Source organism: Diachasma alloeum, unplaced genomic scaffold, assembly GCF_001412515.2.
Source record: "Diachasma alloeum isolate Michigan unplaced genomic scaffold, Dall2.0 Dall_scaffold_00184, whole genome shotgun sequence".
In the NCBI taxonomy this organism is placed as follows: domain Eukaryota; kingdom Metazoa; phylum Arthropoda; class Insecta; order Hymenoptera; family Braconidae; genus Diachasma; species Diachasma alloeum.
Window position 1 is genome coordinate 1,999,947 of NW_021680350.1, and position 18,184 is coordinate 2,018,130.

The following is an 18,184-nucleotide window of genomic DNA, read 5'->3' on the forward strand; positions in this document are numbered from 1 at the left end:
CTCTCTCTCTCTCTCTCTCTCTCTCTCTCTCTCTCTCTCTCTCTCTTTCTCTTCCTCCTTTTTTCCATTTTACCCACAGCTTTATTTCGTCATCCGGTGTTTTATCTTATCCCGAAGAAACAGAGGTCCCGGGTCCTCGGATACCCGACTCCATTACTGTATTCCTCGGAAACCTTTTCTTTTATCTTCCACAAACATCATTATTTCGCTCCTTCAAGCGTTTGAAATTAAAAAAAAAAAATCTTTATTCGAATTTATGAGTTTTTTTCATTATTTTCCCATTTTTATGTATCTTAAGATAAGAAAAATAACATGAAGGGAATATAATAGTAGATGGACCGAGAAAATGGGTGGGAAAAGTCGGGTTTATAGCCTTGGTTGCACTCGAAAAGGCGCCAGAATCCAACATCTGCGAGTGTCCTCAAGACTGTCGAAGAAAAAAAAGAAAAGATCCTTCACACAAAATGATTTACGATCTCTCCTCCAACTTACTGACTCTCAGTTATGATACTACCTGACTTATAATACTGTACTCCACCTACCGAGGGCCTCTAATATATTCAACAAAAAAGTGAAGAATGAAGAAAATTCCTGCGGTTAAGTAGTAGGTGTGGAGAGGCTTAATTTTATTTAACAAAAGGGATTTTGAGTTTTTATTGATAAACTAGGAAGTTTTTTCGCTCCATTTTAATATTGGGGATATATAGGTTTTCAAAATGTAGATGACTACACGTTGAATAATTTGCGTTGTATGTGCAGAGATTGATTGAGCGAAAACAATTTTCTTGTTGCAATTTTTCTGCGAAAATTTTCTTGACTTTTCAGCGGAATCATCAGACTTTTTCCTTTGGTTATCTTCACTCGTACGGGATCTTTCAAAACTATCGTAACAATAAAAAGAACATATTTTTAATAATTTCTTTTATGAATTTCGTCATTCTTTTTATTATTGGAGCATTTAATCCTACAGAGATGTCCTTCTTGAATATCTATATTGATTTGTCTCAAAAATGAACCAACAACAGCTTTGAAGACTCTGATATTGGAACTTCTACATTGATAAGGATAAAATATAAAAATCGATGCAGCCCCATGATTCATTGGTTTGAAATTTCAAACTTGATACAACGGGTGTAACCACAAGGATTCTCAAGGGAAAGCCGAGGAGAAGAGTTGTTCCAGCGTGCTTCCTCGAACGTAATTACGCAAGTGAGAGGGGAGCGAGCTCTGAGGGTTTTCCAAAGAGAAAAAAAAACATTAACATGGGGTTTTTGGATTTGGGGTCGAAACACACGTCGTAAGGGCTTTTGTTTAGGCTTCCTTCAGGGCCCATCAAAGCATCCACAACCAGGAATACATTCGCTCGCGCCAAACCAACCATTGCCAAGTCGTTTTCGCAAGGCGTGGGAAGTAATTCGCATAATATGCCTCACTGGGTGTGTGTGAGAGAGAGAAAAAAGGACAACGTTACGTTAATTGCGGGTGTCCGTGAGCTGCCCCAGAGAAAAGAATCGAGGGTAGACTATAGTGATTACGGCGTTTAAGAATATATCCGTGATCGCGACGTTTAGGGACTCACGAAATTTCAAATATTTTTTTTCTGTTATTTTTCCATTCTTTTTTCAGTTTTTGTCTTCTATTTTTCGAAGTAGAAAATAGACTTGGTCATTTTACTTTCTGGTTGTATTTCTATGCTCTCCCTCGAGAAACGAAGAAGAAGAATTGGAAGAGGATTGGTGGAATCGAATGAGAGGGGTCGCGCCCTGGAGGACTGCGACTGTAATTGGCACCCATTAAGTGATTTATGGCTGTGATACTCCACCTAAGGCCAAATCTAGGGACAATACTTTTGCCTGGATTTGTTATTGAATCAATGTGAAATGGGTTGTTGCGGTTTTCAGTTTTTTTGAATCAGTCTGATTGAATTTTCAAAAAATCGGTGAAACGGAGAGGCCCATGCGAAATTTGTTTATAGAAAACGGGGAAAAACCCTGCACTGTTGAAAATTTTCATCTGAATTTTCCGTGCCAAATTTCGGAACGTTTTATCCTGTTCAAGTTTCACTGAAATTTCAGGAAATCTTTTCATTGAGAAATCAAATATTCCATTGATTCCCTGTTCAAATAATCTGGAAATCAATAAAGTACTTGATTTTTCAGTTCAATTATTCTGTGAAAATTCCGAAAAATCAGGAAAATTCAGGGAAAAATTGAAAATTCATGTCATTTTGTTTCTGAATATTCGTGTTCCACTGAAGATGCAATCAAGTTGTGAAATTTCCATCTCACTCCCACTGAAAACTCACGAATTTTCGTGAATTCTACTTAAAACTTGAAATTTCAAAAACATTTTTTCCCTAAATCCGATTCAATGTCACTCTCACGAGATTTACTATAATATCTTCCATGAAATTTCCAAATATTTCTAACAGTGTACTTTGGCGAACATTTTAACCGCCATCAATCAGTTGATGAAGAATTCTATTTGAATATTGTAATTGAGAAATTTGTATGTTAGATTAATTTGTTCATTCATTTTTGTTACAGAAACTCCGAAGAATGAATATAACAACAAGCATCAGTCGACAGGAAACAGCCCAGTAAAGGTCGAACTTCAGAACAACATGGACAGGTAAGACCAATCACATTCCCAACGATCGATTACCCTCACTCAGCATGACACAGTCACCTTAAAATCCATAGAGGAAAAGGAAGGGAAAAATTGCAACGGCTTCTGTTGTGACGGTAAAATTCGCTAAAACCCGAGGTGACATTTATACCACACTCTAAGAAAATTTCTGCCACTTCATTCTCTAAATTCCACCGTGAATTGAGAATGAACGTGGCGTATGCCCATGCATCATCCCTTCATTCATGCAGTTGAATAATACAATGAGGGAACGGTGTCCCAGTTGTTTGTGAGGAATATAGAAATTGTGAAACGTCGGAGACTCTTCCAGTTTACTGTGGAAAATCGCTCGACTCTTGAAAATGTCCAACGGTCCTTAGAAATATTTGACTTGAGGACCCTTGAGAGTGTGGTTCTGTTCCCTCGAGACCCCATGGACTGGCCCCCCGAATGATGAAAGAAACCCACAGTAGTGAGGGGAAAAAATACCAGACACTTTGATATGGAGGAGGAAAATGAACAAAAAAAATGAAAAATCTGTTGAAAAAAAAATCCCAGAATCCCTGCCTCCCTTTTCTGCCCCTAACTTCTGACAGTAGTGAAAACAAATAATCAGGAAAAACGTAAATCATTGCCTAAATTTTTAATGAGAAAATGGAAAATATATTTTTCTCTCTATTTTGCACAATTCAACATTGTACTCTATTTATTCTATTTACTTTTTCTCGCTGGATCAACTTCATTCGAGATTTTTTCACGTTTGGAATAACCGGAAATAAATATATTTTATAATTTCATATTTAAGAGATGAACGATCGGAGAAAAAAAGAATGTCGTTCCCTTTTTTTTCTCGGCTTCAGCAAGTGTGGACGTCAAGCAAACTACAACAATCTGTCTATCTCGTTCAAATATTATAGTTAGTCTCCCTTTCTACCTAAAGCCACTGACAATCATTCCAAGACGAGTGTAAACACTTCCATCAGTCGGGGTTCGCTCCGTGGGTGTATGTACACGATTCAAAACTAGAATAAAACGAAAAATCATCACTTATCTCCCTCATCACTTTCATGTCCCCTGACAACTAATGGCGAAATCCTTGAGTGTCCAAAAAAACTTGAATAAAAAGAAATAAGAGCAGACCAAGTCGTAAATCATTCATTCGATGCCATTCAACCGATTGAGACACATTTCCTATCCTTATTTACATGTGTTCGGTTTAAGTGCTACCATCTGGGATGTCTGGTACGATTAGAAACGGTTTTTGAACCTCCGACTGATTCAGGAATAAAAACACCCACGCCAGCTCAAACTCATGCAGCCCTAAACCATAAAGATACATCATAACAGCAGCGGGTACCTGAGAGTGTTGTGCACCAAGAGAAACCCATTAAAAGAATTTTTTTTCTCTTGTTAATTGTGGAAACAACCTGACCATCAATTATTTTTCGAGAAGCGTTTACTGGAACTAAATATTTATGTAGAACGTCATTTTTATTGTTGTCCCCCTATCAGCATTCCAAAGGCAATTTCATCTCCAATTTTAACGACACTACATCTTAAATTTAAAAAGGAAATGGCGACTCTTATTTGAATAATAATATGAGTTGAAGAACGTTGGAAGATGTTCTTTCATACCCTCCATCGCCATTTACAATATAATATGCCTATGAATGTCGCATAAATCTTGCACTTTTACTAATGACTTCTATCTTACAGAGTACCAATACCATATGGTCACGCACCATCAATGATCCCAATGAGGAGGCAAAGTATTCGCTGCCATTTTCGCAAGGGAATTGACTGGTGCAGCTGGAAGCTCATTGCAATAGTAGTTATAATGGTTTCACTGTGTCTCACAGCAGCCCTCACATACGTAGCGGGTAATTATCGCCTTAAACCAATCGCACTAGGTTCCCTCTAATCAAATAGCCCTCCCATAACAAAATTTTCTGTTATTTTAATTCAAGCTTCGAATATAGTGAACTGGTCGTATCAAGGAACCAAGGCCTGCACAGTCCTAGTCGGGGACAATGGGGATGGCAAGGCATCATCAGAATCTAAAAATTCCTCATCAGCTTCCTCAACATCATCGCCAGGGAGGTCGAGGACGCCATCATCCGGAGGTAATCATCTGGATATTTTCGACTTCTACAGTCGCAAACGTAGAGACACAAATCAGCATGATAATTTGCACATTGATAATTATCAAGAATCAAGTAGTTTGGCTGATGTAACGATGCATGATGGTATTGGGATAACTGGTAAAATCTCAACAGTTTCTAGTGTTCACGATGAGTCCAGTGGTTTTACTAACTTGGGTGATGGTACTTCTAGTGTTTCTGTATCTTATGCTTATGATTTTTCTTCTTCTCATCGTTCCAAAACTACCGAACATTCACAAAGCTCGGATGTAGTTTCATTCTCCGAAGAAACCACTAGTGATATACCTAGGATTAGTGAACTTTCCGAGGACATTGCAGAAGAAACTTCTCAGATTTCTATCCAACTAACAACTGACATTGGAATTGGAACTTCCACTGGAAGAAGTACTTCAGTAGATGAAGAAATGTCAGAGTCATCCCTGGTGAAGGACAATTTTGAAGAGTTTGATGAGGATTCAGGTAAGTTGAATGTGGAGTGGGCAGACAGAGTCGATCAGGATACATCGGAAAAAATCTTGAAGATAACTGATGAACTTCCTGATGAATTCTCAATGTCAGAGATCGAAGTTCCTCCCCAGCAAATCGACAAGTCTGAAGAACCTCAACAGGATTATCCAATGCCAGTTTTTACTCGTTTGAACGAGGAAGTTGAAATAGTGAAACTGAATGAAGAGAAGTCAACAACAATGCTGAAGAAAACTGTGTACAATCCAATCAAACAAAACGAAAAGATGGAAAAGATTAAAACAAACTTGGTAACAAACGATGTTAAAGAATCATCAGATTACTATAGGGACCTTTCTCAGGAAGATTTAGGAGTCATTATGAAGGAGGGAAGTGATGAAGACTTTCTGCGTGAGTTTAACCGACGTTTCCGTGACCATGAATTTATCGATAATGAGTTATTTCCGCCGGAATCGTCTCCAAAGCTCGTTGAAAATGTTCCACACAACTTCTCACATGGCACGTATGGCTGGGAGCGTACTAATTCAATATTAAATCCTAACAAACATGAAGTACTAACAAATGGTGGGAGTGATGTAGAAGTGCCCGTAAATCATCTATCTCTCGATCAGAATCCACATCGTTTGCTCATTAACATTTCAATAGCCACCGAGGACCGATTCTCATTGACAAAACCTATGTACGTGCTATCAGTTTCTGTGCCAAGCGATGGAAATCCTAATAACATTATTCCTGGAATTAACATTGGTCCTGCTCAGCTACAGAGAACTAATGAGGCTTTAGAGGTACCTCTGCCACCACCACCACAACCACCTGTCCAACCACCGCCAGTGTGGGGTGGTGGTGAGTGTGAATGCTCGTGTCCTTGTATGGAGACGTCGTCTGATGAGTGGGACAATTTTCCAGCTGACGACAATCAGACGAGTGTTGATGAGGATCTCAGTGACGATGAAGGGACTGGTGAAAGTGGATTTAAGGGGGTGGACAATGGGGTCAGTGAGAGTAACACTGAGGAGTATTCGTCAAGTACTGAAGGGTTTAGTAGTGGTTCCAACACTGAAGGGAGTCAAACGGTTTCAGAGGAGCTGAGTAGCACCACTGATGCTAGTTTCTGTACTACTCCACTACCCCCAGAGCCTACTATTCTTATTCTCGAAGGTGAGGTCGACGTTACCCAAGAGTTTCCTACGACTGTTTTTTAATTCAAGTGAAAACCATTAATTGCATGTGGTTCGAGCTTCATGCTGCTTTCTAACATTTTCTTTGAGGTAGACTTTAGATTGAGTGATTAATGTGAGAATAACAAGCTGCGTATGGAAATAATTTGGAATAAGAGGAGTGATGAATACAGTCATAAAAACCTCTGCTTATCTGCAAATCTGCATATCCATTTTATATTCTTCAATTGCTTAAAAGTCTTATTCTCTGTCCCAATTCTCGAATCGAAGTTTAAAAATTTTGGAGAGAGTCTCAAGACTATTGATGTTTTTCTTCAAATCCATGCGTTTCCGTGAAATTGGTAAAATGAATAAAAGCGCTTGAGAATTCATGCAAGAGAGGAAGAGACTTGCTTACAGTAAAATCCAACACACAATAATAAATGATGAATTGAAAAATCTTTCAGGTGCAAGGACCTTTCCAGCAAGGTCATTCCCACCCGATGGCACGACATTTGCTCAAGTCAGTCTCGGTCAACGCCTCAGCAAAGAAATACCAGCCTACAGCTACTGGAACATGCAATTTTATCAATCCGAGGCGGCCTACGTACGTTTTGATTACAATATCCCTCGGGGTGCCAGTATCGGTGTCTATGCCAGGCGAAATGCCTTACCAACACACACTCAGTATGATCTTCTGGAGGTACTCAGTGGATTCAAGGCGAGAACGACCCGGGCTTCACATGTTAGTGTCATTGTATGTGCTAGTATTTTTCTTTTTATTTGCATATCCACTTTTTAACCTTTCATTTTTTTTCACTGGCTTTTTTATTACTTATTTTTAATACACAGACAACTACAGAGTGAAGTGAACAAAAAGAAATAAGTTAAGTTTATGGAATATATTTTCAACCTATAATTATTCCTTGTAAACTTATTTCGTTTCACTACTTTACTCTCCTTTTTGCTTCCGAATGGAAGCATTGCAATCATTCAGATTCAAGTTTTGGATTTTTCGTGTTATATAGACCCAGTTATGTAAACAAATTTTTCTTCGATTGTTCGCTAATGAATCGATGGAATTGAATCTTTTTTCTTTCTCAAATGTAGGTAGTGTTGAAGCCTATCAATCGCCATTAAGTAAAATTCAATTCATTTATTAATTTTTTTAACTATTAAAATTAATAATTTTTTTTGTCACGATAACTAAAAAAATGTTCTGAATTGATTGAATGATGGCTTAAAAAATTTGTTTGGATGCGCTTTTGACCGAGTTCAAAGATGATTTCGATAGCAATAATCGTTATGTTGATTTATTTGAAAATTTGCAAAAATTCTGTATTTTTTGAAAATCAAATTTCCCGGAATATCTTTGAATATCATGCTTCAAATGAATTCATTCCATTCCCTCCGAATGCTCCTCACACTCCGAATGCCATTAAGTCAAAGTTAAACGATGACTACGATAGCTATATTGGTTGATTTGATATTTATGATGATTGTTGAAAATTTCAAATTTTTCATGAATTTTCCTGAAACTCAGCTTTTTGATGGTTTCTTCAAATCATAGATCGGTATCAATCATTACTTCAGTAATATTATGAGAAGTTGCTCCTTACAGTAATTTAGATTTGTTTATCATAATTGGAATTTGAAAAATAATATAAGAATTGGTAATTTAATTTCTCAATTATTGGTTGATACAATAATTCGGAATTTGAAAATTTAAATTTATGGTTATTTTTATAATCATAAAATTCGTGAGTAATATTAACAATTAACTTATTCACAATTCAACTTTAATTCAAAATTTCGATCATGCCGATATCGGCTTCAAATGTGATGATTCAAATTCATTCAATTATATATAAATAACATTTTACTATTGACATTTTATCGAATGCCTGAGGGGAGAGATAGAACTGTAAAAAAGACAATTGGTTGTATAGAAGAAAGGGATAATAAGAATAATGATGATGATAACATGCAACTAAGTTGAAGATCTGACAAAATTAGTTAAAAAGAAATTTTATTCAATTTAATAAAATAAAATAAACAGTGAATGATACATGATAGAAGGAAATGATGTGCAAAATAACCATTCGGAAGCATATTGCTAATTTATTAGCAAAAATCACCATACTATATTCAATACAAGAGCAATTTACCATTTATTTCTGTATTAAAAATAAAAATTGATGAACTTTTCAGCCTTCGATAAAGAAAGAAGTTACTCACTACATGGAACCAGGTCACTGGTTCCTCTCTCTTTACAACGACGACGGTGATCCCCAAGAAGTTTCATTCATCGCTGTAATTGCTGAAGACATGACTCATAATTGTCCAAATGGTTGCAGTGGCAAAGGAGAATGTCTCCTTGGTCATTGTCAGTGTAATCCCGGTTTTGGGGGTGAAGACTGCAGTGAGAGTGTTTGCCCAGTGCTGTGTAGCCAGCGTGGTGAATACATTAATGGTGAATGCCAGTGTAATCCGGGGTGGAAAGGCAAAGAGTGCTCACTGAGACACGACGAGTGCGAAGTGCCAGACTGCAATGGCCATGGTCACTGTACCAATGGGAAGTGCAACTGTGTTAGGGGATACAAGGGTAAATTTTGCGAGGAAGCTGATTGTCCACATCCAACTTGCTCTGGACATGGATTCTGTGCCGAGGGCACTTGTATATGCAAGAAAGGTTGGAAGGGGGCTGACTGCAGTCAAATGGACAAGGAAGCACTACAGTGTCTGCCTGATTGCAGTGGACATGGAAATTTTGATCTGGAGAGTCAGACCTGTCATTGTGAACCCATGTGGTCTGGTGATGATTGTTCTAAGGGTAAATTTCCACCTATTTTCCACTATATTTTACTTTATTATCTCCCCTTTTCGTTTCACTAAAAACCTTTCTCTTTCGGATACACAAGAGATCAGTAACATATTGCTAAAGAATTTTCTTTTTTAAGGCCCGGGTGGATTACACTGTCCGACAAAAAATGAGCTTTTTCGAGGCCGTACATGTAATAAGAACGAAATTAAAGATTTTTTCACGCTGAATTCAACGGCGTTTGTCAAATTGCTCTATCGCGTCAAGTTTCTGAGAAAAAAAATATTGAAGTTGGGAAATAGGTCCATAAGTGGATAATTCAAATTTAAAAAAAATAGTGAAAAACTCATTGTATTGAGTTTTAAAAAAAAGTAAAAAGTAATGACACTCTCAGTTTCTGTACATGAAGAACATTTCCCAATTGCTATTTCGGTTATCATGAGAAAAACTCGCAAATATTGTGAATTTCATCATTTGGTATTTCTCATTAGAAAGAGAGAAGAACAGCTGGAAGTTAGTTGCGCGTTTCCATAACCCCGCTAAACTCAATTCAGTCATTTCAACGTACACGTAACCTCCCGATTTTATTCGTGACTATTGAAATGGTTTCTGAAAGGGATTTTCAACTGGTCCACCTTATGGAGATGATACCTCTGCTATGGAAAAACGGTTTGTCGGATCTTTGTGCAGAAAATGTGCCAGTATGGGAGTCACTCGCTGCCAAACTTACCCCTCAAATGACAAGTATTTTATTGCCACTAGCTAAACAGAGAGCTTATTCCTCATAAAATCCTTTTCTTCCCTTGAGGTGTGAGTGCGTGCACCAGGTTCCTCGCCCTGGCCATCCGTTTTTTGGTTACGCACACTCTTATAATGAAGGAACAACGCAAGAATAATACTCCTGTGGAGCCACCCAAATAGTCCCTGTATAAAAGTCTGATGTTCCTCACCATTCTATGTCGCGATGATGTAGATGTTTTTGATCTGGAAACCCTCTCTGAAACGTCGTCTTTCTGCTGTATGAATTCCTAATTAATTATGTCGATCATTTCTCCGAAAACGAACTTCCAAGATGATCAATCCATTCTAACATTTTCCACTACTAAATATATATTTGCAATATTGAAGAGCCCCCGCCATTTTAAATGAATTAAAACGATTTAATCTATTTTTTTTTTATCTCAATTCATTGATTCGATTTCAAAATATAAGCAAAAAAAACTAATTGAAAAAAAAATAGATCTTCCAAGAATACCCATGTATTTTTGACATTCGCATAGAATTGTAATTTTTTAAAACATTCCCTCATAAATAAATGATGGAAATTATTTAAACTTTCGAAAACCTTATTATTGTAAAATGTCCAAACACTTAGGATCAAATGTGAAGCTCAGATGGAAGCTATTAATTCATATTTTCTATCTTCTTTTACGAATTTCTGCGTTTTGGAATGAAATGTGACTGCTATTTCTCTTATGTACACTGTTATCATCGCTCGTAGCATTCCAAAAATACTCTCTTAGCATTTTAATTTCATTTTTTCCTTGATACCATCGCTCCAGCTTAACGATGTCCTGGTGAAAACGTTCCCCGTGCTCATCGCTGAAATCCGCAAGGTTCTCCGGAAAAAAATTCAAATGATCATGCAAAAAGTGAACTTTAAGCGACATATTACAGCCCATTATACGAAAATTTTCCAACATATCCTTAACAATTTTCCGGTATTCTGGTGAACGGTAGCTGCCGAGGAACTCCTGGATAACTCGCTTCAAGGAACGCCACGTTTGTCTTTCGATTTCGGTCAGTGTCTCTTCGAAATCGGTATCATTCTGCATCGGTTTTCCTATTTGGGGCCCCACAAAAACTCCCTCTTTTATGTTTGCCATACTCAATTTCGGGAACAGCTGCTTGAGGTAGGTGAATGCGGGTGCGTCTTTCTGAAGCCCTTTTACAAAATTCTTCACCAACCCAAGTTTTATGTGCAGAGGGGGTAAACAAATTTTCTCTCGTTCAGCAAGTGGAATTCGAAGGATATTCCGCATGACCTGGAGTGAACCTTTGACGTGGAGCCCAGTTCACCGTAGAATAGTGATTCTTCCTGTCACGACTATCCCACTGACACAGAAAGCAGCAGTACTTGGTGTAACCAAGTTGCATCCCCAAGATAAGAGCAACCATTTTCAGATCTGCACAGATTCGCCATTTGTGTTGTTTGTATTCAATCTTGTTCAATAGAAATTTGATGTTATCGTGAGTTTCTTTCAAAGATCTGGAGTAACCAATGGGCACTGAGGGGTAGATATTCCCATTGTGAAGGAGTACGGTTTTCAAGCTACTGGAAGAAGCATCAATGAAGAGTCGCCAATGCTCTGGGTCATGTTCGACTCCTAGGCTCTTCATCAAGCCATTTACGTCATGACAGTATGCTAGACTTTGTTCATCACGGAAAAATTGGTTGAATTTCTCATTTCGACGGCGAAAATAAGTCGTACCTCAGAAAGCAAGAAATTGTGTTCTTTCATTCGTGATCCAAGGAATTCTGATTTTTCTTTTGTCAAACCCAAGCCTCTCACCAGATCATCCAGTTCGTTTTGATTCATCAATCGTGCAGCAAGAGGGGGTGACTCTGAGTCTGGGTATTCAGGATCACCAGGGATATCGGGGGGTGGTGGATGTTTTTCAACAATTTCTGCTTCTCCAGTTGGTACTGGAGGCACATCGTCATTTCCAAATGGGATAAATATTGAACAAGAGGAAGGAGAATCAACAGAACGGACATCTGGATACTTGATGTGGCATTTATTGTTCCTCGAGTATCCGTGCACATCCGTCAAACAGAAATAACAATCTGTAAGATGCTCGCTCTGTTCACGCCACGTAGCTGGGACATTAAATGTAAGCCTCAGTTTTTTTTTTTAACTGAACAAGAAAACTTAGAAAACTTGAGCCAAGGAGATCCTGTAGAAAATTTATCTATAGAATAAGTTTTATAGAATATTTTCAACTGAAGACTTCAATAGAATCGGCCAAACCTAATAGAAAGTTCAATAGAAATCCAATAGAATTGTTGGGCGAAATCGCTAGGTTTTGCTATAAAAATTTTTCATACGTGTAGAAGAAAAATTAAAATTTATGGATCGTACAGTGGTAATGTTTAGTAAATCGGCATTGAATCCTATTGATGTGGGAAAAAATGATAAAATTCCAACATTCATGAACTTTTTGAGCAGGCGAAAGACGAGAAATTCTCTGAATTTTTATCGAGTTTGAATTTTGCAGGCTGGAAAGAGTAAATGCTAACGAAGGGCGATGCATTTTATAAGAATATCCCGATAGTATCATGTGTGCCCATGTTATTAATTTTTCTGATGTTACTCTGTATTTGCTCTACACAATTTCCTGAAATCAAGATTCATGTTCTAAATGGATGATGCTGTCATGCAAAGTAACAACATTGAATTGAGATGGGTTAGGGGATTCTCCGAATAACTTCAGGTCAATCGTCATTCCTCTCAAAATATGATAAATATGATCATATTTTGGGATTTTTTTCCATGAAATTACTTGCATAATGAGAGGAAACTCCCCCCGGCTAAAAGATCAATGTTTTTTGTTTTTGTATAATTTTTCTCGAAGCAAATTCACTTCATTTTCATTTTTTTTTGCTACGAATGCTCCTTTGGGCCAATTTGCGACTTAATTGAGGAATTTCGCAGGCGTCGTTGGATTTAGCGTGAAGAAATCTTTAATTTCGTCCTTATTACATGCACGGCCTCGGAAAAGCTCAATTTTTGTCGGACAGTGTTATCTTTCGAACGTTATCTCGATTGTTTTTTCTATATTCCTGGCGATCCAGGAGCGATACGGTGTAGCGTCGTTGATTTTTATTGTCAATTTTGGGGCTAGTAAAGGGGAAATGACCCCTAAAAACATTATAAATGTTGATATATGAGGTATTTATTCATATTGGTCCCGTTAATTGCATTGTTATTTATCAATTGAATGAAATTATTTTTAGTGTTAAGAATGATGATAGAAGCTTATAGGGGGAATGCCGCGAGATGGCGGTAGCGTCAATTTCCCGCTCGGATCGGTAAAGTCGACAGTAGTCGTAAACCAGGCTGGTCTGAGCCGTCGTCTGCCGAGCTAGTTAACGGGCGTGCAATGTTGCCGCATGTTTTGTTATTTTATTTTAGGTGATCAAAAGTGCACAGAAGATAGGAATTGCATCGGATATATTTTCGTATGATTAACTTTAGATAATAATAATTATTTTCACATTGTTATAATTTATTTTATAACGTGTTTATTAAAGGGGGGGGGGCATGATAACACAGAGTTGCAAATTCTACCCAAGGGGAGGGGATTTCAAAATCTATCTGAGCCACCCCCCATTCCGCCCTTCGCATGCGTTAATTAAATAAATTAAAAAATTTCGTTAACTAAGATTTTACGAGGGGGTGAAAGAGGGAGATACAACGGCGGAGGTATTTACGGCAGGGTTGCCGAATCTGACTGAGCCCCCCCCCCCCATGCGTTGATGGAATAATAAAAAGTGTTAAATAAATAATGAAAATCGCGAAAATTGATAATTTACGAGGGGGTGCAGAGGGATGTATGATGGCGGAGGGTTGCAAAATTTACTCAAAAAGGGGAGGGGGTTTCAGAATCTAGCTGAGCCACCCCCATCCCTCCCCTAAAAAAATTGTTAAATAAAAAATGAAAATATCGAAAATTGAGACTTTGCAAGGGGGAGGGGGAGGTACAACGGCGGAGGATTGCAAATTTTAGCCAACTAGGGGAGGGGGTTCCTGAAACTGACTGAGCCACCACCATCCCTCTGTTCACATGCGTGATTTAAATAAATTAAAAAAATTTTAAATGAAAAATATAAATCTTTGTTAATTGAAATTTCACGAGTAGGTGGAAGGGGGAGGTATGATGGCGCAGGATTGCAAATTTTACCCAACACGAGGAGGGGGTTCCAGAATCTATCTGAGCCACCCTCCATACCTCCGTTCGCATGTATTAACTAAGTAAATTAAAAACTTCTTGAATAAAAAATTGAAATTTCGTTAATTAAGATTTCACGAAGGGGTGGAAGGGGGAGATACAACGGCGGAGGGTCGCAAATTTTATCCAACAAGGGGAGGGGGTTGTCGAATCTATAAATATAGATAATGAAAAGCGCGAAAATTGATAATTTACGAGGGGGTGAAAGGAGGTACGACGACGGAGGCTTACAAATTTAACTCAACAAGGGGAGGGGGTTTCAGAATTCATTTCAGCCACCCCCCATCCCTCCGTTAGCATGCGTTGATTGAACAAAAAAAAATTTTAATAGAAAAAGAAAATCTCGCAAATTGAGATTTTGCGAGGGGGCGGAAGGGGGAGGTACGACGACGGAGGGTTGCAAATTTTAGCCAACTATTAATTAAGCTTTCATGAGGGGGTGGAAGGGAGAGGTACGACGACGAAGGGTTGCAAATTTTACCCAACAAGGGGGGGGGCTCCCAAATCTGACTGAGCCACCCTCATACATTTATTTAAAAAAAAAAATTCTTTTAATCGTAAAAAAAATTCTCAAGTAAACAATGAAAATCGCGTAAATTGAGAATTTACGAGGGGCTGGAAGCGTGAGGTATGATGAGGGAGGATTGCAAATTTTACCCAACAAGGGAAGGGGATCCTCAAACTCACTGAGCTACCCCCATCCCTCTGTTTGCATGCGTTATTTAAATAAAATTAAAAATTTTTGAATAAAAATCAAAAATCGTTGTTAATTGAAATTTCACGAGAAGGTGGAAGGGAGAGTTATGATGGCACAAGGTTGCAAATTTTACTCAACAGGAGGAGGGGGTTCCAGAATCTATCTGAGTCACCCCCCATCCCTCCGTTCGCTTGGATTAATTACATAATTGAAAAAGTTCTTGAATAAAGAATGAAAGTTTCGTCAATTAAAATTTCACGAGGGGGTGGAAGGGGGAGGTACGACGACGGAATGTTGCCAATTTTACCCAACAACGAGAGGGGGTTCCCGAATCTGACTGAGCTACCCCCATACGTTGATTTAAAAAATTGTTAAAAAAAAATAAATAATGAAAATCGCGGCAATTGAGACTTTGGGAGGGGGTGGAAGGGAGAGGTGCGACGGCGGAGGGTTGCAAATTTTACCCAACAAGGGGAGGGGGTTTCAGAAACTCATCCGTTTTTTTATTAAATTCAAAAATTGTTGAATAAAAAATAAAAATCTTGTTAATTGAAATTGCACGAGGGGGTGGAAGGGGAAGGTATGATGGTGGAGGGTTGCAAATTTTACCCAAAGCGGGGAGGGGGTTCCAGAATATGTTTGGGCCACTCCCCATCCCTCCGTTAGCATGCGTTGATTGAATAAAAAAAATATATTAGGGCCGCGAGGGAGGAGGAGGGTTCAACTCTAACACTTTCTGATCCTCATATTCGGACTCTTACAATCTGACCCTTAGATGTTGATCCTTCTGATCCTCATATTTTTACCCATACCTTTTGACTCCTAGATTTTTACCCTCATTTCCTCTTCATTCAATTTTGGAACTTGTGAATTAAGGAAAATATACACATACATATAATAAGAACAGAACGAATCAATTTAAATTAATCTAAGCATGAAAACAGAATCAGAAAGAAAATAAAATAAAAGGAAATAGTATACATTAATCTAGCGATGGGCGCGAAGCGCCCGTTCGATAGTATTACAACCTAGGGGTAAAAATGTAAGGATCACAAGGGGACAAATTAATTGTTTATTGAATTACTAACTCAATAAGCCATTAATTTAATTCTTAAGCAAATTTATCTATCGACAAATTAATGAATGACTTAATTTATCGATTCATTAGTATAGTTTCAGGTAAGACTCTAACATGGTCTTACATTTTCGATCTTAATCGCTGCATCAATTTTATATTGTCAACCGATCTTTCATCTTACCGAACTTAAACCTACCTAGAGATTTTTAAATCAGACCCATTTTCAATCTTGAAGTTGTCATCTCAAAATTTAAGATCCGAACGGGACTCATGAATGATCTTAACGTTCCACCAGCATTCTTGAAGCGCCCGATGAGGGAATCGCTCATCGGCTTCTCGTAAGAATAGAGGCAAATATAGCCACAGGCGGCGCTATCCGGGGTTCAGCGTCACGAGTCCCATATCCGTAACATGTGGAAAATTTTGGCCGAACGGTAGAAACTTCTTTTTTTCTACTAAACCCTGATCGACAGACAACTTTTAGCACCACAAGAGTGAACTAGAAGAGTTACTTGTGGCATATAAAAAAAATTTAGCCAAATATTTTCACATTTAGTGTATATTTCTTATGAAGTAAGAATATGAAGTATATGAAGTATTTTTGTGAGGGAATCGCTCTTAGCGCGCCTACTGACGGGTTAAATTCCGTAAGATCCTATGTTAAGATCGGAAATTGGTCTGATTTTAAGACCGTTTATCGGACTTCTTGTCTTAAGTCTTAGTTTCAGACCGCTCGTAAGACCGGAGTTTTTACAGAGTTTTTACAGTGTTTTTACAGTTGGACCATTCTTCCGTTTACACGACGTATTAACTGATTCAAGGGACGTATGGATAGATAAATCTATTCATGTGCGTTAAATATTCATATATCACATGGGACGAAGCCCTTTCTAGAATGCTCCCATTCGTGCGACGTGGTTTCAAACCTAGGACATTATCTTATTATTGTTTCTTTTTTCTCAATTTACTCAGAAATGCATGAATGTGTGGTGAGCGGGTATGAAAAAAAAATCAGTCAATATTTACTTTCTATGTTATCAACTGTTGCGCCTGTTTTGCTGATAAATTAGCAATAGGCTTCCGAATAGGTTTGAATATGATACTCACTTCTGACCGGCATTTCTGGACTTTATTTCGGACCTACACTTTTCACCCTCATAACCCTGAATTTCAACTTTCATAAACCATAGCCGTGACCAGTATGTTCCTTATTTTCGACCCTCGTGACCATCATCTTTAGTTTCGACACTTGTGAACCTTGGTTTTACCCTTCGCAATCTATGGCTTTATAAACCTCACTAGAAGGGTCAAAATGAAGTCCGAATAAGGGTCAAAAATGGTGAAAAAGAGTCAAAACAAGGATCTGGATAGATCGGAGTGTCAGAAAGGGTCAGAGTAAGGTTCAGGAACGGTCACAATGAGGGTGATATGGAGGGCTTAGGGAGTTCGTATGGAGATTATATGGGTATGGGATTATATGGGTATTATATGGGTATATGGGTATCACATAAGGGTGATATGGTGGACATACGGCACTTATGTTAAGGTCATATGGAGGTCAGATAGGGGTAATATGGAGTTCTAGTCCATATACTATGACAGGTCCCGTATACATTTTTAGGTCCATTGAATTTTATCATTGGACTGTATGTTTTTGGGGTCCCTGAACACGAATGTGTAAACCATTTTTACGCGGTGTGGTCAGTTTTGTTGATTTATAACAATTTAATTGTTCATAACGCGATTTCGCGGAAATGGTTGGAGTTAGGCGAAAAAATTTCCAAGAAAAAATGTTCCTCGTCTAAAAATACGTACATTTTGTTTCTTTATTTTTATTCCTATCTCTCATAGTTATCGAGTTTTCACCTCTGAAACCATGTCGCGGAGGGCTGAAGGGCACGCCCGTAATCCTTCGCACATTTCACTCAGGTTACAATTGAAACAGTTGGGAATAAACGAAAATAGTTGACATAAAAAACGCTCCCTATTAAACAATACATAATTAGTCTCTTATAACATTTTTTCCTAACATTAACGGTTAACGAAATAATTTGATGGAAATGAGGAAAAACATCCCCAATTTCCAATTTTCAATTTGTCAAATTTTGAAAGGACGCATCTGCTAGACCGTTTTCTGATGAATAATTTTAATGATTAAGTTTT

General features: G+C 38.0%; 1 protein-coding gene across 1 annotated transcript in view; it reads left to right on the plus strand.

Moving 5' to 3' along the window:
* Positions 1-18,184, plus strand: part of LOC107047988 (teneurin-m) — a 38,070-nt gene that overhangs the window by 5,793 nt on the left and 14,093 nt on the right. The window contains exons 2-6 of the mRNA XM_015270927.1: positions 2,547-2,631; positions 4,345-4,508; positions 4,596-4,751; positions 6,880-7,157; positions 8,624-9,245. Of these exons, the coding sequence (XP_015126413.1) occupies positions 2,547-2,631; positions 4,345-4,508; positions 4,596-4,751; positions 6,880-7,157; positions 8,624-9,245 (1,305 nt within the window). The remainder of the gene's footprint in view (positions 1-2,546; positions 2,632-4,344; positions 4,509-4,595; positions 4,752-6,879; positions 7,158-8,623; positions 9,246-18,184) is intronic.